The sequence below is a fragment of the Schistocerca piceifrons genome, chromosome 10 (assembly GCF_021461385.2).
Source record: "Schistocerca piceifrons isolate TAMUIC-IGC-003096 chromosome 10, iqSchPice1.1, whole genome shotgun sequence".
NCBI lineage: Eukaryota > Metazoa > Arthropoda > Insecta > Orthoptera > Acrididae > Schistocerca > Schistocerca piceifrons.
Genome location: NC_060147.1, coordinates 126,529,904 through 126,555,958, shown reverse-complemented (window position 1 = coordinate 126,555,958; position 26,055 = coordinate 126,529,904). Strand labels below are relative to the sequence as shown.

Here is a 26,055-nt window from a genome sequence, read left to right as displayed (position 1 = left end):
TCATCTTCACTGCATACTATTGTTTTAGCAATAGAAAGTACTTTATGTCAGCTTTTAAGAATCTTTGGATTGATATAAACAAATGAATGTGAAAGTGTTAAACTGTGCTATACTTGTGACCGTGCTCTGTGCACCAGACAATGAAGTTACCAACAAAAACGTAAGTAAATGCACTAACAAAATGTCTAATCATACTTACCACGTAATGTACACACTACGAAATATTTATCTACCAGAACAAGCGTCTTTTTCGACGCATAAGCTCACTGGTACGCTCAGCAAAGGAAACTAATCTCACTTCACTTAGTTACAATGTAAAAGTAACTAAAATGCTCCTGATGATAGCAGCATGCTGCCGAAACGCGTCATGCTAGGAAGATAAAGGCAATATGTCGTAAAAATCATTGTTCAGATCTCTCTCAATTCTAAATCTTACACCGCTGTGCATTCATACTTCGTCATGGGGTTTGTGGTTTACAATTTTGACTCATTCAGAAGAAATGGCAATATCTATTTGTGAACATTAAATGGGAAAAACGATATAGACTTTCACAACACATCCTGAAGCATTATACAGGAAGGTGTGCTCTGTTCAGCATGTTTCATTTTCAATAGGCTTCCAGCAAAACTGAAATAAAAGGGGGTGATAAATCCAAGGTTTCCTTAGTCATATTCCTATTCTATGCACTTCCTAACAGTGGTTGAGAACTTTCCTCTGTAATCTGTTATTTATTATGCTCCGCAATTACTTTCATGGTTTCTTAAATTTTTTAATATACTTGTTTATCTATTTTCTAATCAAAAGTGTAAACTATGTACCGACTTGATCCATGAATTGGCAGATCTGGTTCGCATAGTACCGAAGAACCTGACAGATAAATGAAATAAACTAAAGCACAGTCAATAATATTTTTCTAGGTTTGAGACAGAATTGTCAATACGTAAAACTACCGACGTCTCGGTCACTGTTGCAAGTGACTTCATCAGGGTGTTTTTACTGACTGTGACAATGGCCGCGGAAGCCTATGTTTATATCAAATTAGAGAATCTTAGAAAGTTGTGGGATGGAGTCCATCACGCCACCACACAAGTGTTCAAAGCTCACCCTCCTGAAATTACATCTTCTATCAATGTACTGCCAAAATGTAAATAGCTTCTGAAGCATGCCAATCAGAAAAATCCGTATATTTGTTACATGAACATCTTAGCCAGCTATAATAATTATTATTAATTTTTGTTAAATCTGCAACTCTGTACCATTTACAGTGACATATTGCTCCATTACTTTAATTCCTGATTTGGGAGGGTTAAGTTGGAATACCCTGAAGCCAGATTCCATGGTTGAATAATCTTTGTTTGTAGAACGTTAAACGATCAAGGTCTTGTGCTGGTCTTCCTGAAAAAGACATTCCAAAAGTGCTCTAAAATGTAAAAGGAGAATGATGAAAGATGCCTGTCTCAACCACAACTTTCAAAACTGAATTTATTCGGTGTATTCTAAATTGCAGATATCTACATTGATATCCTCTTTATGGATCAATCATCTCTGTAAGGGTGACTGCCTTTAACTCTTTAGTAGGAGACTAGGAGTCCATGAGGAAGCACTTTGGAGGGGCAGCTATAGGGGACCAATGTGAGGTAAACGCGCCACATTGTTCTCTGGGCCCGTTTACGAGGACATTATGAAAAGTAGTCCCTGCAACAATTTTGTGTGAAAACTCTTAAAACTTTTTACATGAAGCAAACATTATAAACATTCTACATTTTGTTCTTCACGTCTTCATAATAACTTCCCAACGCAGTCACCCTCGCGATGAACACGTATTTCCCAACGGGATACGAGTTCGTTGATACCATCACTGCAGAATGTTAGACTTTGCTGACAGAGCCACAATCTCACATCTGCTTGCACTGCTTCATCACTATGGAAGTGAAGTCCGCGATGGTGTTCTCTAAGGTTTGGAAACAGATGAAAATCGGACGCAGCCAAATTACGAGTGTTTGGAGGATGATGCACGACAGTGAAACCAAGACGTCGGATTGTTGTAGATGTCGCAGCGTTCGTGTGTATGGTCTGGCGCTGCCATGCTGAAGGAGAGGTGGTCCATGTGCGGACGAACTCATCGAATTCGAAACTCACTACAGCAGCTGCTTCTCAAGCACTGACCAATACACACCGCCATGTTGCAAGCAACAATTCGTAGTCCTCTATAGTGCGCGTCATTTACGATGGCGGCCGAGTTTAGGGTCGTTCTGCGCGTCTGACGTCACAAAACACAGTCAGCCAATGAACAGAGAACGACGTCGCCAGAGCTCGACTGCAGTGCAGAGCACGGACGAGTGTCTTCAGTTTTAGAAACGTTCAGTCATAAATAAAGTAGTTGAACAAAAGCAATATCTTGATAGCAGACTTTCTTTATAGAAAGTTTGAAAAAAGCATTATTTATATCAATTGCTTCATATTCTATTAATTAATTAAACCAAACAAGCAATAAGCCTCCTAATTCAGGCAATAGCAAGGAAAGGTGTTTGTATCATTCTCACGAACCGCTTTTTCGCAATAAAGAACAGCGGTAATTGTTTATTTCCTATTGTACTTCAACGAAACGTAATTCATAGAGACACCAACAGGTTCTGTCGGTATTTTGTATGATATTTTAGAGTCCTCAAGAAATCCTACGAAATAAGGTTCTGCATTAACGTAGTGGTGAAGGTGTTTGGCTGCTGAGCGAAAGGTTCTAAGTTCAAACCTAGTTCGGTGCTTAAAATTTTCTTTATTTAAAAACAGTATCGAAGTGCCTTACTTCATGAATTTTATTCGTTTGAATATAATTTTTTGAAATTTCTAGCGCTTTGTCTGTTCTTTATAATCATAATAAGTTTTCGGTTTTTCTAATTTTGTCCTCCAATATTTAATTTCACAGCAATTAAAAACAATGAAAAGGTACACATACAATATTCATGTTGTTTGTTTTGTTTGTATATCTTCTCTTCCGCAGTCGCTGTTTTACTATTCATATTGAGATATATTGTTTTGCGACAGTATTAAAAGTATTATTTAGAGCAAAATTTCGGCTCGTATGTTGCCGAGCTACTTGATTGTCTGACGCAATTCTTTGCTTCGCTGCTTTGGCAACATCATCATATTCAATATTTCGTCAACTGATCTATGCTTTGGCAAGTATCTGCTGTCCGTTGTGACAAACACAAATTGTTTGCGCACTCCGCCTCACTGACAATATATTTTAGTTTCTGTGTTTTAGTACGTCCACAATTCAGTTTTGTGTACTTCGCCAACTTTGTTGTAATCAGAACTTTGTAGAAAGAAGCGAAATGACTCTGGTATAAATAAAACTTTTATTACAGTCGCGAAAGACGGAATATTTCTCAATATTACATACGACACCTATCTGGTTAAAAATTAAATGATATATTGTTATACAGTAAATTTTATATGAAATTTAGGTATCTTGTCCACATTTCATTCTCAACATTGTGGCAATTAAAATCGAACATACGGAAAGTATACGCTATGGACTTTTACCTCTGCAAACTCTTCAAAATTTCGTGCAATGGTTTACTACATTTAATGCTGCACAATAACTGCGTTGAACATCGAAACAAAATTAAGTCATTTATGGGGGGGAAGGTATCAGTAAGGAAGATGTGTAGAAATCAGATTTTTGGCCCAAATAGTTTTTGTGAAATCGAATGATAAGTGTCTGAAAGCAATAGGAACACCATGTGTCAGCACAGGCGAGCAGTGCAGTGATGACAAAATCGCGCACAGCGCGGAATGCGGGGAGCACGTCTCTGTAGCAGCGAAAGGGTTAATACGGCCGTGGTGGCTTTATTTCATAAACGGCACGCTCCCCCCTAAACCGAAGTTTGCGAACTATACTATACCATGGCGCTGCTTCTCTCGGCGCGTGCGTCGTTTGCCACTGGCAACGCAGCAATCTCCCGCGTCTGGGCGGGCATGCGCGAGCCGCCAAGATAAAAGGAGAGTGTTAGAGAGCTGCAAATACGTACACATGGAGAATAGACATGTAGAAAATTAACAATTTTGTTTCATTTAAAAAGTTTTAAGTGCTTTCACATTAAAAATTCGGAGGCATTATTTTTCAACACACCCTCGTCGATTGAATGCACAGAGAAGGGTCTAGTTGGATGCCAACGATTGACATTGGTTGGAGGGTGAGATGCTGTAATGGTTGAGTAAGGTCTGAGTAGAATTGAGGTCAGAGTTTCTTTTTCATACTCAGATCTCGTGCAATAAATGTGTGGCTATTTACTGATTCTAAATGCGATACTTGACGTTGTGGTATTTACACAGAGGTGACGAAAGTCATCGGATATCTCCAAAAAGCGTGTCGGACTTTCTTTTCTCCGACGTAGTGCAGCAGCTCGATATGAGAGGGTCTCAACAATGGCGAAAGTGCTCCCAGTTCAGGATTTTGTGCACGAACTGACCTCTCGATTATGTCTCATGAATGTTCGATAAGTGGCCAAATCCTTCGACCGAGTTGTCTAGATGTTTTTCAAACCAATAGCGAACAGTTGTGGTCTGACGACATGGTTCAAGGTCCTTCATAAAAATTCCACCGCTGTTTGGGAACATGAGTCCACGAATGGCTGCAAATGGCTTCCAGGTAGCTGAACATAACCATTCTGAGTTAACGATCTGTTCATCTGGATCAGAGGACCGAGTTAATAACATGTAAACACAGCTCGCACCATTATGAACCACAATGCTTAGTGACAACCTGGGTCCATGGCTTCGTGGGGTCTCCGCCACACTCGAACCCTACCATCAGCTCTTACCAACTGAAATCGGGACTCATCTGCCCAGACCGCGGTTTTCTAGCCCAGAAGAGGCGCTGTGGGCGATGTCGTGCTATCAGCAAAGGCACTCGCGAAGGCCGTCTGCTGCCATAGACCAGTAACACCAAATTTCACCGCACTGTCCTAACGGATACATTCGTCGTACGTCCCACAATGACTTCTGTGGTTGTTGCACGCAGTGTTGTATGTGTCCTGTTAGCACTGACAACTCTTCGCAAACGCCACTGCACTTGGTCGTTAAGTGAAGGCCGTCAGCCACTAGGTTGTCAGTTGGGAGAGGTAATGCTTGAAATTCGGTACTGTCTTCACACTCTTGACACTGTGGATCTCGGAGTATTGAATTCCCTAACGATTTCCGGAATGTCCCATGTGTCTAGCTCCAACTACCGTTACGCGTTCAGAGTCTGTTAATTCCCGTCGTGCGGCCATAATAACCTCGGAAATCTTTTCATAGGACTCCCCTGGGTATATCTGACACCTCCGCCGTTGCACTGCCCTTTTATACCTACATCTGTATACTTGTATATCATTATCCCATGTTTTTTGTCACGTCACTTTAGCGAGCACTTGAGTCGGTATGTTGGTTGTCTGGTGAGACACAATTAATCATAAGTTCCGGTACAGAATTTCGTTTACCCGTGTCCATCGTAATTTTACGGAATTCGAATTTATCACATTCTCGTTTAGTGCGCTTCTTTGAGCACTTTCTGATGTATATAAAATTCCATTTGTTTAAAAATTTCCCTTGTAGTGATGCATTGCCATGCATGTTATACAAAGGTGTTGTGTGCACATTGGTTGTCGTAATTGTTCTTCAAATGCACTTTTATATTTTCCTGTCCAAAAATTCAAACGTTCATCGGTGAAATCCTGCCATTACTTTAACTTTCTATTATCTTTACGGCTCAATGTGGAGTCTGCAATTATAGCAGCTCCGGCCTGCAGGGCACAGAGTGACTTCGTAGCGCGAGCGGCCAGCGCACGTTTAAAACTGCCGCTCCCACCTCGTTACAAGCGTTGCCTCCATTCGACATCTAAAGCCCGCTCCCACCTCCATCTCAATGTGTAGCCCTGGTCCCTGTCGAAATTGTTGCTACTCGTTGTAATCTCAGCCGCCACTTTTACAAAAGAGTCTCAGTATGTTGACGCATGAGCCAATATTCTCGTGCTCTCAAACTGTATTTTGTGTCCGTTTTCGAGGCAATGCTCAGCTATGGCTGACTTGTCGAGCTCTCTTTGGTTAAGATGTCTCTTGTGCTCGGTACAAAGCTCTTCATCTGTGCGAGTTGTCTGCTCCGTATAGATACTGCCGCCAGCGGGTACACGAAGAGCTATGTCGTCTTTAACTGGGCGCAACGCATCTCGTATCTTGGGCGGGGGGAGGGGGGGGGGGGGGGCATATCACTGGTCTGAATTCATGTCTGTGCAGTATACGTCCTAAATTGCCGCTCGTTGCCCCACAGTATGGCAGGAAAGCCGCCGGCTTGGCTTCTTCTGCCGATTCACAAGGCGTCCTTCTTTTGCTGTCGCCAAATGCTGTAATTCAGGCTGTAGGCGGTCGCCGTCAGAAATAACTTTGGCTCCGTGTATGTTCAGGACCGCCTTCTTGTGTACAGGGTCGTGAAAACTAGCGACGTTAAAATATCGATCAGTGTGCTTCCGTCTCGAAGGTAAATTTAATGTTGGGTTGGACACCGTTCATGTGATCCACGAACTGCCGCAGTGTATTTTCACCGTGAGGCAGTATCAGGAAGGTGTCATCGATGTACTTAAGACTCTGAAGACACAAATCAACAGACATTTCGAAATTACAGTGAGCAGTATGGTTCGTCTCTTTTCTTTGCATTTTTTAACAGAACAGAGTGTACGTCAGCAGTTGGAGTTCGTGTTTTGCTGAGGGAGCTTGTAGTTCTTAGCTTCATACGAGGGTTTTCCAGCAAGTAATGTTATATAGTACACCATATTATTCCCCACTCTTTTGGCTATTAAATCCTATTTTGCAACTGATGTCCGTTCTCTGTGAAGGGCTTACTCCACCTGACTTGTATGCTCCCATGGTGACACACTATTGGTCGAGGTCGGTGCAGCATCAACAACCTCCCCATCATCCACGTACTACTTCCCGCTGAGTGCATCCTTCATTGGGCCAAACAGATAAATCGGAAGGTGGAGATCTGGGCTATAGAGTGGATGAGTAAGTTTTATAAGCTCCTCTGGAATGTGGAGACTTGTGCGAGACTTTGAGATGTCAAGAAGAACACGGAGTTCGTTTGCCTTTTTGTGGCGATGAACACGCTGAAGGCGTTTCTGCAATTACTGAAGATAGCACAATCGTTGAACCATGAGGGAGGACATCAAACAGAAACCCCCAGAAGGCTGTCGCCATGACTTTACGGGCTGAGCGTGCATCTTTAAACTTTTTCATGTGGCGCCACTCCATGCATCTACATCTACATCTACATCCATACTCCGCAAGCCACCTGACGGTGTGTGGCGGAGGGCACCTTGAGTACCTCTATCTGTTTTCCCTTCTATTCCAGTATCGTAATGTTCGTGGAAAGAAAGATTGTCGGTAAGCCTCTGTGTGGGCTCTAATCTCTCTGATTTTATCCTCATCGTCTCTTCGCGAGATATACGTAGGAGGGAGCAATACACTGCTTGACTACTCAGTGAAGGTTTGTTCTCGAAATTTCAACAAATGCCCGTACCGAGCTACTGAGCGTCTCTCCTAAAGAGTCTTCCATTGGAGTTTATCTATCATCTCCGTAACGCTTTCGCGATTACTAAATGATCCTGTAACGAAGAGCGCTGCTGTCCATTGGATCTTCTCTATCTCTTCTATCAACCCTATCTGGTACGGATCCCACACTGGTGAGCAGTATTCAAGCAGTAGGCGAACAATTGTACTGTAACCTACTTCTTTTGTTCTAGGACTGCATTTCCTTAGGATTCTTCCATTGAATCTCAGTCTGGCATCTGGTTTACGGACGATTAATTTTATACGGTCATTCCATTTTAAATCACTCCTAATGCCTACTCCCACTGTTCCGAATCGAAGTGATGAACCCATATTTTATTCCTGTGACAATGTTCGACAACAGCTGCCACGACCAGCCTCGTACCGCGCAAGCTACTCCGCACAGATGATCCTTCGTTGGTCTTTATGGCTTCTGTAAGGCGGCGAGAAACACTGCGGACACACAGCTTTGAGAACCCCATCTGGTTGACAAGTGTGTCAGTACTACCAACAGAGGCGTTCAGTTGTGCTGTCAGATGTTTGACTGAAATCCGTCGATGGCTTCGAATGAGAGCGTCCGACAACAATGGCAGGAACCACAGCAGTGAACGGGTGGCTGGCAAGCGGGAGATCGAACATGCTTGTGCGACCTTGGGATGATGGCACACGCCTCGCCCAATTACTCGCCGTGCTTTTGTTTTCTGCCTGGTCCCTCTGACATTCCGCAGACGCCTGTGAATATGTACGATCCTCTGGTTTTTCGCCAAAAGAAACTCAATAGCAGCTTCTGTTTGGAACGGGCCTGCCTTACAGACGCCTTTTTGAAGGATATCTGTAGCGTCGCGATCTGTGGGAACTTCACGATGTCCCACATCAAATTACGCATCTTTTCAACCGAAATCGTCCGAGAAAAAAAAAGTGTAGCATTACTTATTTAACGCCTCTCGCACGCGACTTGTTTGCCTTGTTCCTTTGAATTTCACATTTCTAGACAGAAAAGTTAGGCAAAAGCACTGCGCCAGGCAAGCCCAGTGCACATAGGTTGCCTACAAGCTGGGTCACTTGCACGTTAACAATTTTAGGCCATCTGCTTATCACAACGTAGTTCGTCACAGAACTCAATTAAGTGTCAATAAATGATGACTAACTGACAACCTTAGCTGCCGACAGGTGTTGTTGTTATATCTCGATGTGGACAGCTGAAAAATGTTTGCCCCGACCGGGACTCGAACCCCGGACCTCCTCCTTACATGGCAGACGCTCTATCCATCTGAGCCACCGAGGACACAGATGAATAGCGCGACTGCAGGGACTTATCCCTTGCACGCTTCCCGTGAGACTCACATTCCCAACTGTCCACAATTCTACATATGTATTGTACCTTATAGACATTTGCCCACCCACTCATTACTCGCGCACGCTTTGGCGATTCCCGTAAGAGTTTGGGCAACCTGTGCCCATTCGCACAGACGAAGGTCAATGGCTGGTTAGCCTTTAACTATATATACGAAGACAGTAACTTGTTCTCGAAAGAACAGTTACTGTTGATGACCGTGCAGCTTTTCCCTGGAATAAATGATGACTAACTGACAACCTTAGCTGCCGACAGGTGTTGTTGTTATACACCTGTCGGCAGCTAAGGTTGTCAGTTAGTCATCATTTATTCCAGGGAAAAGCTGCACGGTCATCAACAGTAACTGTTCTTTCGAGAACAAGTTACTGTCTTCGTATATATCAATTAAGTGTCTATTTTTGCCCATTACCGTTACGGTGAGGAAAGTGATGTATTAGAGAACCACACACGATGTCTGCTTCTCACTGGCCACTATAGCTGCCCTGCCAAAGTGCTTACTCACGAACTTCTATTGAGTGTGTGAAAGACAGTCGTGCTTTGTGAGGTCGACTGTTCGGCTCAGAACATGTTTCTGCGATTCAAAATGCAGAAGAGGCAAACTTTCAAGTGTCACATGCCCTAACTTCATGAGACTCTGCGGAGAGGTTTAGAAATTAATCCAGTACATCGGCTCAACGTCCGGTGATTAGGAATTTATACCACCACCACTCCTTTTTACTCACATCCAGGATTAGAATCCTTCCCTATCACATGCTCACATGTTCTTTGCACCTCGTATCGGTTTGCAACGTTATGCCCCGATATTTAAACGACTTGACTGTATCCAGCAGGACGCTAGTAATACTGTAATCTAACATTACAGGTTCGTTTTTCCTACTCATCCGCATTAACTTACATTGTCCCACATTTACAGCCAACTGCCATTAATCGCACCAACTACAAATTTTATCTGAGTCCTCTCGTATCTTCGTCGGGTCACTCAACTTCGACACGTTACCGTATACTACGGCATCATCAGGAAACAACCGCAGATTGTTACCGACCCTGACCGCCAACTCATTTATAGAGAACAACAGCCCCCCTATCACACTTCCCTGCGGCTCTCCGGACGATACCCTTGTCTGTGATGAACACTCGCCATTGAGGACATCGCACTGGGTTCTATATACGAAGTCTTTGAGCCCCTCATACATCTGTGGACATTACCCATATCCTCGCACCTTCTTTTCTTTGACAGCCTGCAGTGGGGCACCGTGTCAAATGCTTTCCGGAAATCTACAAATACGGAATCTGTCTGTTACCCTTCGTCCATAGTTCGCAGTATATCATGTGAGAAAAGGGCAAGCCAAGACTCGCTCGAGCGATGCTTTCTAAAGCCGCGCTAATTCGTGCACATAAGCTTCTCAGTCCCAAGAAAGTTTGTTATCAACTAAGAATACGTTCAAGGATTCTACAGAATATCGAAGTTAGGGATATTGGTCAGTAATTTTGCGGGTCCGTTGTTTAACCATTCTTATAGACTGGAGTCACCTGCGTCTTCTTCCAGTCGCTTGGAACTCTGTGCTGGGCGAGATGTTCGCGATAAATACAAGCTAGGCAAGGGGGGGGGGGCAAATACTATTTGTGAAATCGAATTGGGACTCCCTCTGGACCTGGTGATTTACTTGCTTTCAAATCTTTCAGTTGTTTCTCTACGCCAGGGATGCTTATTACTGCGTCGTCCATACAGGAGTCTGTCCGATGATCAAATGACGGTATGTTTGTACGATTGTCTTGTGTCAGCGACTTCATGAACGTGAATTTGAAACTTCGGCTTTCGTTTCGCTATCTTCAACTGCCACACTAGACTGGCCAGCAAGCGACTGATTGGAACCCTCAGACGCTCTTTGTGACTTTACATATGACCAGATGATACTGTCGTTTAACTTCTAATAGTGTTATCACAAGATAAAAATGGATTGCAGAATTATTTAGATAAGACGTCTATATTGTGCGAAGAGGGGTAGCTGATCCTGAAGAGTAAAAAGTGCTTAGAAATTAACTGAGCGTCACAGTTCACACACTAGTCCTTCGGAGCAGGTAATATCACAACCGTTGAGGCGACTACTCACCTGATCGGCTGTTTTGCGACAGTCCCTCTCGCTCGCACAGTAAGTGAGTGTAGTCCCATCGATAGCCCTCTTGCCTTCACCAGCAACGTACCTGAAACAGAAAGTAGCAAATTACTAGAGTTTCGTAGTACACAAGATTTCCATAGTTTTTTCAACTCCCTGTGGTCTATATCAGCATACAGCTAAATGTTCACGTGGCACCAGTTGCAAATTGCCTACATAACGGCTCCCGGGGACGTGGTTGTTTGGTTGATTTGGGGGAGTGGACCAAACAGCGAGGTCATCGGTCCCGTCGGGTTAGGGAAGATGGTTCAAATGGCTCTGAGCACTATGGGACTTAACACCTGAGGTCATCAGCCCCCTATAACTTAGAGCTACTTAAACCTAACTAACCTAAGGACATCACACACATCCATGCCCGAGGCAGGATTCGAACCTGCGACCGTAGCGGTCGCGCGGTTCCGGGCTGAAGCGCCTAGAACCGCTCGGCCACAGCGGCCGGCCGATTAGGGAAGAATGGGGAAAGAAAGCGGCTGTGCCCTTTCAAAGGAAGCATCCCGACATTTGCCTCAAGTGATTTAAGGAAAACATGGAAAACCTAAATCAAGATGGCCGGATGCGGGTTTGAACCGCCCTCCTCCCGAATGCGGGTCCAGTGTGGTAATCACTGCGCCACCTCGCTCAAGGCTCCCAGTGGTGACAAAAATCGCTTTGAGTATAGTTACTGAGCGAATTTAAAAAAGGAAAATGCTACCATAATCTACTCATTAACACGTACATTCTACTATGAAGAGTCAAAGAAACGGGTACTCCGGCCTAATATCGTGTAGGGCTCCCACGAGTCCGCAGGAGTGTCTCAACACGACGTGACAGGTTACAAGGTATCCCAGATATGCTCAATAATGTTCATGTCTGGAGAGTTTGGTGGCCAGCGGAACTGTTTAAACTCAGAAGAGTGTTCTGGAGCCACTGTGTAGCAATTCTGGACCTGGAATTGACCAAATCCATCGGAGTGCACAATGGACAAGAATGGATCCAGGATGCTTACACACGTGTGACCTGTCAGAGTTGTATCTAGACGTATCTGGGGTCCTTGAACAGTCCCCTGCTGACACCAGAGTCCACAAATACATGAGGTTGTCCCCATACCCGAAAACGTCCATGCGCTCGATAGAATTTGAAACGAGACTCGTCCGACCAGGAAACATGTTTCCCGTCATCATCAGTCCAACGTCGGTGTTGGTAGGCCCAGGCGAGGCATAAAGCTTTGTGTCGTGCAGACATCATGGGTACACGACTGGATCTTTGACTCTGTAAGCGCATGTCGATGATGTGATGGACATATATTGAAAATTAATGATTACAATTCAGAAAAACTGGATGATTTATTCAAGAGAAAGGCTTGAACATGTCAGTAACGTGTTGGTCCATGTCTGATCCTTATGCAAGCAGGTATTCAGCTTGGCATTGATTGATAGAGTTGTTCGATGTCCTCATGCGGATACCGTGCCAAATTCTGTCCAATTGTTGCGTTACAGACTGTCAAAATCTCGACCTAGTTGGAGGACCCTGCCGATAATGCCGATAACGTTCTCAGTTGGGGAGAGATCCGGAGACCTTGCTGGCCAAGGTAGTGTTTGGTACACACGAAGACAAGCGTATAAAACTCTCGCTGTGTGCATGCGGGCATTATCTTGTTGAATTCTAAGCCCAGAATGGTCTGCCATGAAGGGGAACAAAATGGGGAGTAGAATATCGTCGACATAGCGCTGTGCTGTAAGGGTGTGATAACCAGAGGGGTCCTGCTACGAAATAAAATGACACCTTAGACCACCACACCTCGTTCTCGGGCCGTATGGTGGGTGACAGTCAGGTTGGTATCCCACTGCTATCTGATGCTTCTCCAGACACTCCTTCACTATACTCCGTACACCGAGAGAAGAGCTCTGACGCCGCTCAGCACTACGGCAACACTGGGGCGTTGCCACGGTAGCGCAAACAAAAGCTCCTGATTGGCCGTCGTGCACGAGCGGCGTCAACTGTCAGAGCTCTTCTCTCGCCGTATGCACGTAGCCATCGGGGCTCAGTTCGAAGCGGGACTCATCACTGAAGAAAATTCTACTCCAAACAATGAGATTCCAGGTCGAATGTGTCCGGTATCACTCCTTGTACTTGCTGATGTACCCCGGTCAAAGTTAGTCGGAGCAAGAGGCGCTGTGAACTCATTCCCCTTTCTGTGAGCCGCCTATGGGTAGTGCTTATGGTCACTGAAGCCCTACCCGCATGCCGGGTCGATGATGATGATGATGAATCCGGGGCTTCTTTGAGTCCAATTACACGTTCTCTCCCAAATGCTCACATCTGCGAATATTGTTCACGCCCGTGTATGCGGGACATAGTGACTGTCCACACAAGCACACAGAATGGAATTCGCAAAGACCTTATACCCTAGTATCGACATGTCCCCTATTTACCATCCTTGCCAGCTACGCGGAGAACATTCATTCATCGTCCACCAAAGATTACAATTTTGCATTTTTCGCCGAAAACTGTATGCATATCAATTTGTGACCACTTTGCATGACAGCGTGGCGTGGCGTGTCTAATTGTTTTGTCTTTGAGTGTATTTTGAAGAACTTCTTTTGTAAATAATACTATTCTGCTGTAAACAAAATTCAAATTTGGCACCAAATATGAAAGTACAGAAAATCAGAGCAAGCAAGTGAACGCCAAGTGAGAGCAAGTGAATGCCAATAGGGGCTGGACGCACAGCAGCAAAATTAACACTATGTTTAGTGAAGTGGAATAGTGTAATTTACGAGCGAAGTTCTTCAAAATACATTATAAGACAAAATAAACGATGCTCTACGGGAAAGTTATGCAAATTGGTCACAAATTGATATTCGTATAGGTACCGACGGAAAATCCAAAACTGTAAACTTTGGCGATCGATGAATGGACGTGTGACGGTGCAGCAAAATTTCGCAGCGCAGCTGGCAGAGACGGTAAGCAGGGGAGATTTCGGCACCAGGGCATAAAATCTTTACGAATTTCACAGCGTGTGCTGTGTTCTGTTGGACAGTAATTATGCCTCCCAGACTGGCGCGCGAACAAAATTCGCAGATGTCAGCATTTCAGAGACGACGTGCACCAGGACGCAAAGAAGCCGGTTGGAGTAAGAGGTGAATCGCTCGACATCTGAATAGGAGCGATGCCATTATTCGACGATGTCGGCAGGAATGGGTGAACCATGTGTAACATTTGAGTGTGCTTCTCAATAATTTAAGAGGATGCAAATGAGAAAGGACTTTAGAAAGGTAAATATAAGTAATCGGAAATATAGACGCGAAATATTTTCACTCAACGAAATTACCTTAATTCGCGGATCACATCTCACAGTAACATCATTTAGTTCCAGATTTCAAGCTAACATTATCTAATAACCTGCACGGGGTCTTACATAACCAAATAATGTAGAAAACTTACGGTAATGACAACAGCTGACAAAAACTGGATTTGAGACTAATTCTCGTTGGAAACATTATTAGTTAAGACATATTTACATTTTTCAGAGTTGAACTCACCGACAATTGCACAACGGTGCTCAAACACATTTGATTTTACACGAAAAAACAGTTGTTAGCGTTAATAGGCGGACCATAATCCTGCAAATTTGATCTACAAACATGGCCATTGCAAGAACAGCAAAATGGCTCTGAGCACTACCGGACTTAACTTCTGAGGTCATCAGTCCCCTAGAACTTAGAGCTACTTAAACCTAACTAACCTAAGGACATCACACACATCCATGCCCGAGGCAGGATTCGAACCTGCGACCGCAGCGGTCACGCGGCTCCAGACTGTAGCGCCTAGAACTGCTCGTCCACTCCGGCCGGGCACAAGAACAGCAAAACCAATTGATGACGAAGTTAGTATTAATAGATACAAAAACAAATTGAAAGATTGATGATAATAGTACAAGAGCCCACCACCAAAAAGGTTTCATCGTTTTTCAGCCCAAACCGTGCAAAATTGTTAGAGCAGATGATCCTGAACCGCGATGTGAGGGCAGGAATGATTAAAAAGTGTCACAGGTCTTCGGGTGTAGATTTCTGCTACGTAAATAAATAAAGTCTGATATTGAAAATGCGCATAGATTCTGTTATTTTATTACGTAAGAGGTTTCCGATGTCACCTGCACTTCCAAATAGAAAAGGAACGTTCTAACGCTTGCTACCCTCCTGTGTTGAGAACTGCTATTTACTTGGTATGCACTTGTCCCTAGATTCACATCTCATGAACGCAACAAGTTAGATACTCAGATTCGAGACAAGAATTGAAATGTGCAAAATATAAAGCAGCTCTAATCGAATTTTTAATTAATAATTAGTCGCAACAGGACATGACGCAGATCCTCGTGTACAAAATCATCTGTATTAATCACAACGGGTGCTATGAATAGTTAATATTTTACGGCGTATAAGTCAAGCGCCGGCACACCAGTCGGTAACGACAAGAAAGAGAAGGCTGATATCAGCCAAACCCACGCTGATCGCGCCTCCCTCCAGGACGACAACGCGACAGCAGCGGCCCCTATGTGAAGAGGACATAAGCGCCGCGAGCGACTGGTGACTGCCAGTTCAATAGCAGCTTCAAGATTAACCATTTTGATAGCAGTTCAGGAAACACTTTCGTCAGTTGGAGATCAGCAGTCGCAAAGACTGATTATTTCGTATGTCGCCCTTTGCTTGCGACATATCTGTATAATTTCCAAAGTATTGTAATTTTCTCATTGTAATAAAACTCATTAATGCGACTTGTTTGAGTGTTTTTCGCGCGAACCGAGTTTGTAGGATTTCAAGACACTACAGTAAATGGTCCTATTAATCAAACAATTAATGAAGATCTAACAAGAATAGAACACGAGGAGGCAGATACTAATATTGTTTAGTATGTTTGTCAAATTAGTTAACGAGGTTGAGTATCCTATCACTATTCAACACTTCTGCTTGGAAATACAGACCTTTTAAAAAAATCCTTAAAGATTTCGGTGGAAAAATTTTTACAGTGCCTACTTTTCGTGCTATGACCGGCTGCTATTACGATCCCGTGTCCGCACCTGGTAGCTGAGTGGTCAGCGCGACCGAATGTCATGCTTAACGGCCCGGGTTCTATCCCCGGCTGGGTCGCAGATTTTCTCCGCTCAGGGACTGGGTGCTGTGTTGCCCTTATCATCATCATTTCATCCCCATCGACACGCAGGTCGCCGAAGTGGCGTCAAATCGAAAGGCTTGCACCAGGGGAAAGGTCTACCCGACGGGAGGCCCTAGCCACACGGCATTTACATTACGATCCCGTGTTATATCACATGGGGAAAAAAAGGCGGTTGACACTGCTGAAAAATTGAAACACGCTAGGAAGAGGCTTTCACAGATTTGGCAGAAATACTTCTGACACTGGAATTGTACTGAACGTCTCAGAACAATTGATGCCCAGATTACACAAGGAAAGAAAAATTAATCATGTATATTTCGTTAGATTAAACATTTTTACACGAAACGTAAAATGAAAAGTGGATATCCTTTTGAAATCTAAATATGGATTTATGTATTTTTGATAGTGTGAAACAGAACTAGAATAACATTGAAAGCTAAGTATATTTCGCAACTCTGGAGCAACCCCCATACGAAAAATCTATCTGATCTAAGCTCCACAGATGTCGGATGGTGTAACAGCAAGGGACGTTACGATATTCTCTGGTAGTCAGTTACCAGAAACGAGCGACGTTATTTTAGACGAAGAATCAACATCGGCAAACGGTACAGCTGATTTGAATCTCGCTGTAATAATTTTATAAATAATTTTTAACTTTATAAATATTATATAATTTTATAAATATTATATAATAATATAAATATTATATAATTTTTAATTTTGTAAATAATAAGTGATTTTGACGAAGTTTGACGTTGAAGAAACTGATAATGACCCGGACAGTGATTTTGATGATGCCTAGAAAGTTGAAGACTCCGACGATGATTGACAACGTCCACATGTTTCTCTTAAAATAACTGTAGTTTTCGAACTTATCCCACTGTCGTTTTGTCCAATTCACTTAAAAAACCATTCAGTGCGATGGTTTAGACTAAGCTCTATATTAATTATTTCAGAATTTCAGGGCTGCAGTTAATTTGTTGGCTTCCCCCATAACTTCCGCACGCCTCGATACAATCTTGTAATGATTTTTGAATATCGGAAAGTTCTCTGATAGCTGGTGTACTAAATTTGTCTCATATCAATTTTTGGTGCCTCCTGACAACTTATTTTACTATACCCAACAGTTTTCGAGCGTAGTCCTTTGTTACCAATCCGTAATCTTTTTTAACATTTTCATAACGGTCTCAAAATGGAACATGCTCAAATATTCGCTTGAAAAATGATTTTTGCGCATTAATTTCCCGAAGTCAACTAGTAAAATAGATTTTTAGACAGTTTTTGATAATTTTGTTTTTTTGTTTCATTTTTTATTTTTCGTGATTCACGAGGTTTGTGCTGCGCTACAGACGTCTTAAATCGTGTTTCTAGTATTTTAATTCTATTATTCAACTACATTCCGAAAATCAGACATATTGCTATGATGCAGTTCGCTAAAATCTCCTGAAATTTTTGAAAATGCCGTCGGATCACAAGAGAAGCGAAAAATTTCTAAACTTAATATTTTTTGATTTAGCGCAATCGACTATATCGACCCACAACGTTACAGGGCCTCCACCAGCTTGAGCAGTCCCTTGATGATATGCAGGGCCCATGGGTTCATGAGGTTATGTCCATACCCGTACACGTCCATCCGCTCGATGCAATCTGAAACGAGACTCGTCCTACCAGGCAAGATTAGTCCAGTCATCAACAGTCCGATGTCGGTGTTAACGGGACAAAAAATGGTTCAAATGGCTCAGAGCACTATGGGACTTAACATCTATGGTCATCAGTGCCCTAGAACTTAGAACTACTTAAACCTAATTAACCTAAGGACATCACACAACACCCAATCATCACGAGACAGAGAAAATCCCTGACCCCGCCGGGAATCGAACCCGGGCACCCGGGCGCGGGAAGCGAGAACGCTACCGCACGACCAAGAGCTGCGGACGTTGACGGCATAAGACGAAGCGTCAAGTTTTTTGTCGTGCAGTCATCAAGGGTACACGAGTGACCTCAGCTCCGAAAGCCCATATCGATTATGTTTCGTTGAACGGTTCGCACCCTGATATTTGTTGATGCCCGGCATTGAAATCAGCAGTAATTTGCGGAAGGGTTCACTTCTGTCACGTTGAACGATTCTTTTCAGTCGTCACTGGTCCCATTCTTGCAGGATCTTCTTCCGGTCGCGGCGATGTTGGAGATTTGATATTTTACCGGATTCCTGATATTCACGATACACTCGTGAAATGGTTGCACGGGAAAATCCCCACTTCAGCACGACCTCGGAGAGGCTGTGTCCCATAGCTCGAGCGCCGATTACATCACCACGCTGGAACTCGCTTAAATCTTGGTAACACGCTATTGTAGCAGCAGTAACCGATCTAACAACTGCAACAGACCCTTGTTGTTTGATATAGGCGCTGCCGACCGCAGCGCCGTATTCTGCCTGTTGTTGTTGTTGTGGTCTTCAGTCCTGAGACTGGTTTGATGCAGCTCTCCATGCTACTCTATCCTGTGCAAGCTTTTTCATCTCCCAGTACCTACTGCAACCTACATCCTTCTGAATCTGCTTAGTGTATTCATCTCTTGGTCTCCCTCTACGATTTTTACCCTCCACGCTGCCCTCCAATACTAAATTGGTGATCCCTTGATGCCTCAGAACATGTCCTACCAACCGATCCCTTCTTCTGGTCAAGTTGTGCCACAAACTTCTCTTCTCCCCAATCCTATTCAATACCTCCTCATTAGTTATGTGATCTACCCATCTAATCTTCAGCATCTTCTGTAGCACCACATTTCGAAAGCTTCTATTCTCTTCTTGTCCAAACTATTTACCGTCCATGTTTCACTTCCATACATGGCTACACTCCATACGAATACTTTCAGAAATGACTTCCTGACACTTAAATCAATACAGGATGTTAACAAATTTCTCTTCTTCAGAAACGCTTTCCTTGCCATTGCCAGCCTACATTTTATATCCTCTCTACTTCGACCATCATCAGTTATTTTGCTCCCCAAATAGCAAAACTCCTTTACTACTTTAAGTGCCTCATTTCCTAATCTAATTCCCTCAGCATCACCCGACTTAATTAGACTACATTTGAATATGCATGCCTATAACAGTTTCTTTGGCGCTTCGGCCTATATGGTGTTGGCAGTATTGCTATAAAAGTTAAAAAAAATCGGTCGTGGGCTTTCGTAGTACGGTGCAGAAAGGGAGAGAGATGTTTTCTAATGTGAAACCCAATTCTGTCCCGAGTAATCACTTGGCTGTCGCTGATTTCGCACAAACGTTCGCAGCTCATAGTCTAGTACTGCTGTCTATAGTTCAGCTGGTCCCAGGCTCGATTCCCAGGCGGGTCGGAGACTATCTACTCGGGGCCTGAGTACTGCGTTCGCATCATTATCATTTCATCATCATCGGTGAGCAAGTCGTAAAGTGGCCTCAAATAAAAAGACTTTGACTGGGCGACTGAACAAACCCAGATAATGCCATAGGCTGGAGTTGCGCTCTAGTTAAACTATGGTTCATTAACTACGGAGTACATAAATGACGTAGTAAATGCTATGATACCGTTAGTACTGTCAACATTAGTAAGGAACGAAAAATAGAGAAAGATACTGGGAGTAGCGTCTCCTTGTTTCTTCCTTTCTTTGATCCTTTTTTCGCACTTAATTAGAATCTGCACATCATTGAGTGTTAGTTGATTGAGGATCTTACATCCTTACAGAATAGGAACTGCATAATAATTAGTTGATCGCGTAACTTCTCCGATTTTTTGTAACCAAAGCAATTACTTCTGGTGCAACTACATTTTACACGCACAAACATAATTATTTGTAATTATCGTTGTTATTTTGAACCCAACAGACCGCTCTTCATCATGATCAATGACAAGAGTTTCCTGTATTATTGATAGATGCGAAAACTGTTTATCAATGACAGAAACATATTTTACTTAAGTTTGACGAAGTATTGAAGCGATGTTTGATATATTTCTATATGCGTTTTTTATTATTAATTTTTTATTTTACGTTTTGTTGAGGAAATGGCGTTTTCAAGCTCTACCCGGTACACCTATACAGTTTTCTTTGTTTTTATTACAAAATTCCTCCGTTTCACGTAACGAACTAATTATTTTCTAATGAAACCCGAATTAAACATTGACAATTTCAGTTTTGCTATCAATACTGTTTATTTTCTAGTAAAAGATAGGAGGATAAATATGTAGTTGAAAAACCCGTCCCTTTATACACTGACGGAAAAAAAAGTTGAACACCAAGATGCACTTGTGCGAAATAAACGATAGTTGGTAGGCATGTTTCTACATTTATTTAACTCTTACCAGTCGCATAAGAGTGGCGTTTGTGACATCACTATGAGGATACAACTCAGGTTTGCTTTCTAAATACGCTATAACGGTTATGATATTTAGTTACCTTTGAGAGTGGACGTGGCGAGTTGATTTCCGTCAAGAATGCCTTTAAGGGGACCACACTGTGGTTCAGGTCGAAAAAATCGATTTTCAGTTTTCATCATATATCGATAGATTAAGGTTTTATTTAAGTTCTCTGAAAAGGATTTTGCTGAAAAAAAATTTTTTTTGAGCATTTAAAGGGCATTTTCCTAACACGTGTGTTTATGTGCCACGCCCACTTTTCTGCATATATTTTAGATCTTCGTATCCCCTACATTGCACGTTAGGGATTTTTTTTTACTCCCGAGTGTGCTGGCTATCCTTGGAATGCAAAGGTTGGTATTCTTTTGTTTCTGTTTGTAAACAACACGCTTTCAAACAAGCGGTTAGTTTTGTGATAGCGAGTAACGCTTATAGAAAACCGCAATTAGGAGAAATAAAGAAAATCTGGAGGCAATGAAGAGAGATGTTTGGGCCATATTCATCCATAAGTCCTCTACTGATGATAAGTCATGTCGTGGATTGTATCCACCAGGAGAAAATTCGTGGTGCAAATACAATAGGGCTCAGGCAACTGGAGAATCTTACTCTCACCAGAATTCTCTTCCTGCTGCTGTATTACAACAATTCAACCTATTTTCAGAGACTTGGCTCATCCTGACCTTCTAAATGGTTCAAATGGCTCTGAGCACTATGGGATTCAACTGCTGTGGTCATCAGTCCCCTAGAACTTAGAACTACTTAAACCTAACTAACCTAAGGACATCATACACATCCATGCCCGAGGCAGGATTCGAACCTGCGACCGTAGCAGTCGCACCTGACCTTCTAAGGAAATGTCTGCATGGGCAGACACAGAACCCAAATGACTGTTTCAACAGCATAATTTGGAACCGGCGCTCTACAACTCTATTTGTAGGCATGCATACAATGAACTAGGAGTTCATCATGCTCTTATTACATTCAATTGTGGTAATATTGGAAAGCGTGGGGTACTGAAAATGCTGGGAATTAATCCTGGAGAAAATATGATCACTGGGTTGCAACATTCCGACAAAATGAGGATAGCCGACGCAGAGAGGTCTGCATCTAATATGGCCAAGAAAGCAAGACAAACATCCAGGAAGGTGAAAAAGAAACTGGAAGCCCTGATAGAGGCCAAAGAAGGGCCATCATATGCAGCAGGACAGTTTCAATTAACTGTAAGTAACAAATTTCGGAAGTTTCTTCTTTTAAGTCAATTTCCCGTAAACTAAAATTTTCAGTACATATACCCCATTATGTCAGAACTATCATAGATAAATGAATGAAATTTTGAGAGACTCTGCATAACATAAAAAGCCACCTCTGGTACTACATTCATTAATATTACGCCATTAGGAAGTTCACAAAAAATATTTTCTGCAGAAAAAACTTAAATGTTTTTTCAGAATGAGATTTTCACTCTGCAGCGGAGTGTGCGCTGATATGAAACTTCCTGACAGATTAAAACTGTGTGCCGGACCGAGACTCGAACTCGGGACGAGTCTCGGTCCGGCACACAGTTTTAATCTTCGAGGAAGTTTAATATTTTTGGTTAATAAATTCAAAAAGTATTTCTTTTTAAGTACAGTTGCCTCTATTATCATCATATAACATACAGTAAAAATATTAAGGTCCTGCATCAAATAATTTGTTCAGAAATGGGTCAAACACTTGCCTAATTTAACGTGGGTTGGATAGGCAGGATGTGGTCCCCGTAAGGAGACAAGGACGCCATTACAACAACTCACTGAGTTTCAGCGAGGTCGTGTGATGGGGCTACGACAAGCTAAAGGCTCTTTGTATGATGCTGCAGAAATACTTGGCAGGAAAAATGGCTATGAGCACTATGGGACTTAACTACTGAGGTCATCAGTCCCCTAGAACTTAGAACTACTTAAACCTATCTAACCTAAGGACATCACACACATCCATGCCCGAGGCAGGATTCGAACCTGCGACCGTAGCGGTCACGCGGTTCCAAACTGACGCGCTTAGAACCGCACGGCCACACCGGCCGGCCAGCTTGGCAGGAATGGAATCAGTGTACATGGCTGCTGGCAGCGGTGTTCACGAGAATGTACGGTTGCAGGTACACTGGGCTCCCACGGCCACGTAGCACTGCCGACAGGGAGCACCACCCTTTTCGGCGTATGGCTCTGGTGCACCGTACTGCAGCAATCTGAGCTGCAGTTGGCACCGCGAACTGTTGCAAATCGGTTACTTGAAGGGCATATCCCCTGTAGCGTCCATTCCACTGACCACAAACCACCACTATTTGTGACTGTCAAAGGAGAGGTCTTTGGAGTGCACTGTGGACATCTGATGTGTGCCAGTTATGGCTGTGCTGATTAGGAGGAGGCCAGTCGAAGACTTGTTACGAACCTGTCTGTCGCCTGGATGCACTGGACCTACACGTGGAGTTATGGTCTGAGGTGTGACTTCATATAGCAGCAGTAGCACTCTCGTGCTTATTGCACGCACCCTGACTGCAAATTCGTACGTGAATCCGGTGATTCGACCCGTTATGCTGCCATTGGGAAGGGAGTGAGACAAGGCTGTAGCCTCTCCCCAATGTTATTCAATCTGTATATTGAGCAAGCAGTGAAGGAAACAAAAGAAAAATTCGGAGAAGGTATTAAAATCCATGGAGAAGAAATAAAAAGTTTAAGGTTCGCCGATGACATTGTAATTCTGTCAGAGACAGCGAAGGACTTGGAAGAGCAGCTGAACGGAATGGACACTGTCTTGAAAGGAGGATATAAGATGAACATCAACAATGGAATGTAGTCGAATTAAGTCGGGTGATGCTGAGGGAATTAGATTAAGAAGTGAGACACTTGAAGTAGTAAAGGAGTTTTGCTATTTGGGCAGCAAAACAACTGATGATGGTCCAAGTAGAGAGGATATTAAAGGTAGACTGGCAATGGCAAGGAAAGCGTTTCTGAAGAAGAGACATTTGTTAACATCGAGTATACATTTAAGTATTAGGAAGTCGTTTCTGAAAGTATTTGCATGGAAATTTACCCATGTATGGAAGTGAAACATGGACGATAAATAGTTTGGACAAGAAGAGAATAGAAGCTTTCGAAATGTGGTGCTACAGAAGAATGCTGAAGATTAGATGGGTAGATCACGTAACTAATGAGGAGGTATTGAATAGGATTGGGGAGAAGAGGAATTTGTGGCACAACCTGACTAGAAGAAGGGATCGGTTGGTAGGACATGTTCTGAGGCATCAAGGGATCACCAATTTAGTATTGGAGGGCAGCGTGGAGGGTAAAAATCGTAGAGGGAGACCAAGAGATGAATACACTAAACAGATTCAGAAGGATGTAGGTTGCAGTAGGTACTGGGAGATGAAGAAGCTTGCACAGGATAGAGTAGCATGGAGAGCTGCATCAAACCAGTCTCTGTACTGATGACCACAACAACAACAACATGCTGGCATTCATAAAGAGCATTAAACGGTGTGATTTCCAACAGGATAACGCTTGCCCACACACCGATGTCGTAAGCTAATATGCTCTACAGAGTGTCAACATGTTGCATTGGCGTGCTCGATCACCAGATCTGTTTCTAATTGATCACATAATTATGGGACATCATCGGACGACAACTCCAACATCATCCACAAACAACATTTACCATCCCTGTACTGCTCGACCAACCGCGCGACCGCTACGGTCGCAGGTTCGAATCCTGCCTCGGGCATAGATGTGCGTGAGGTTTATGTAGTTCTAGGTTCTAGGGGACTGATGACCTCAGCTGTCAAGTCCCATAGTGCTCAGAGCCTTTTGAACCATACAACATAAAGAATGTACGTTTGAAACTTGCATTCAGCATTCTGGCACTCACAAAGGCTATTAATGTACCAGCATTTCACTTTTGCAATGGCTTGTCATGCGCTTACATTAACCCGTTACTGAAATATGTTACCTAGACAATAGTACTCCGCAAATTTCATTGCTCGACATTAATTGTCCGCAGCTCACGGTCTAGTGGCTAGCACTGCTGCATCTGGATCACGGGTTCCTGGGTTCGATTCCCGGCCGGGGTGGGGATTTTCTCCACTCGTGGACTGGGTGTTTGTGTTGTCCTCATCATCATTCGGGAAGTGCCGAGACTGGACATGGAAAGATTTGGAACTTATATGGGCACTGATGACCGCGATGTTTAGCGCCCCACAAACCAACATCAACATCATCATCTACATTTATTGTTATTATTATTTTTTTGACAATCGTATTGACCAACTAGGATCACTTTAACAACTTCAGTTCCTCTTCTTCCTTTGATGATTTTTTCCTATTTTTCCAGTATTCCCTCATTTTCTCCCAATGAAGTCTCTTCCTTTCTTCTGTTCATGTTGTTCCCGATTTTTTATTTCTTCTGCTTTGAAAGCCTTCCAAATTTAGTATTTTGTTTTTAAAACGGTTTCTTTCTGCTATTTCTGATTCTTTGATGTTGTTTCTTTCAAGATCATTTCTTACTTCTGTAATCCATGCTATTGTCGATTTCTTCTTCCAGAAATATAGGAGTATTTGTTTTGTTAGTCTATTTCCATCCATTCGGTAGAGATGTCCAAAAAAGGTTAATCTTCGTTTGGCCATTACTTCAGATATTTTCTCTATATTTTTGTAGATCTCCTCATTACTTCTTACTTTCCAACCATCTGCAGTTTTCATTGCACCCATTATTTTTCTAATAATCCTTCTTTCCAGTACCTCTAGTTTGTCCATCTTATAGTTCATCATTAGGCAGTCAGATCCATATAAACATTCTGGTCGTACCACTGTGGTGCAGTGTTTCAGTTTTGTTTTTCTAGATATACATTTCTTGTTGTAAATATTTTTGGTCAAACCATATGCTCTTTCCATTTTGTTAATTCTTACATCTATTGCAGATTTTTCTAGTCCATTCTGTTATATAGTTTCTCCAAGATATTTAAATTTATTTAATCGCTCTATTTTACCTATTTGTGTTTCTCTGTATTTTGGAGCATTTTTTATATTTGTCACGAATTTTGTTTTTTCAGCTGAAATTTTGAGACCAGTTCTGTTTGCTAATTTTTCCAGAATGTTTATTTGAGTAACTGCTTCTGTCAGGTTTTCTGAAAGTATTGCGAAATCATCCGCAAAAGCCAAGCAGTTTACCTTAATTCCATTTGTTTTCCTTCCCAGAGTTATTGGTTCAATTTTGTGATTTTTTAGCTCCGAATTCCAGATCCTTAAAATTTTTTCTAGACCACATTTAAACAGTAAAGGTGATAAACCGTAACCTTGACTAACAACAGTTTTTATTTCAAAAGGCTGAGATACTTCTCCCATAAATTTGACTTTAGATACCGTACCTGTTAGTGTT

At 42.7% G+C, this 26,055-nt stretch overlaps 1 protein-coding gene across 1 annotated transcript in view; it reads right to left on the bottom strand.

Annotated features, from left to right (window-relative positions):
• Positions 1-26,055, bottom strand: part of LOC124718916 (pneumococcal serine-rich repeat protein-like) — a 282,270-nt gene that overhangs the window by 62,810 nt on the left and 193,405 nt on the right. Inside the window, exon 3 of the mRNA XM_047244570.1 lies at positions 11,048-11,138. Coding sequence (XP_047100526.1) covers positions 11,048-11,138 — 91 coding nt within the window. The remainder of the gene's footprint in view (positions 1-11,047; positions 11,139-26,055) is intronic.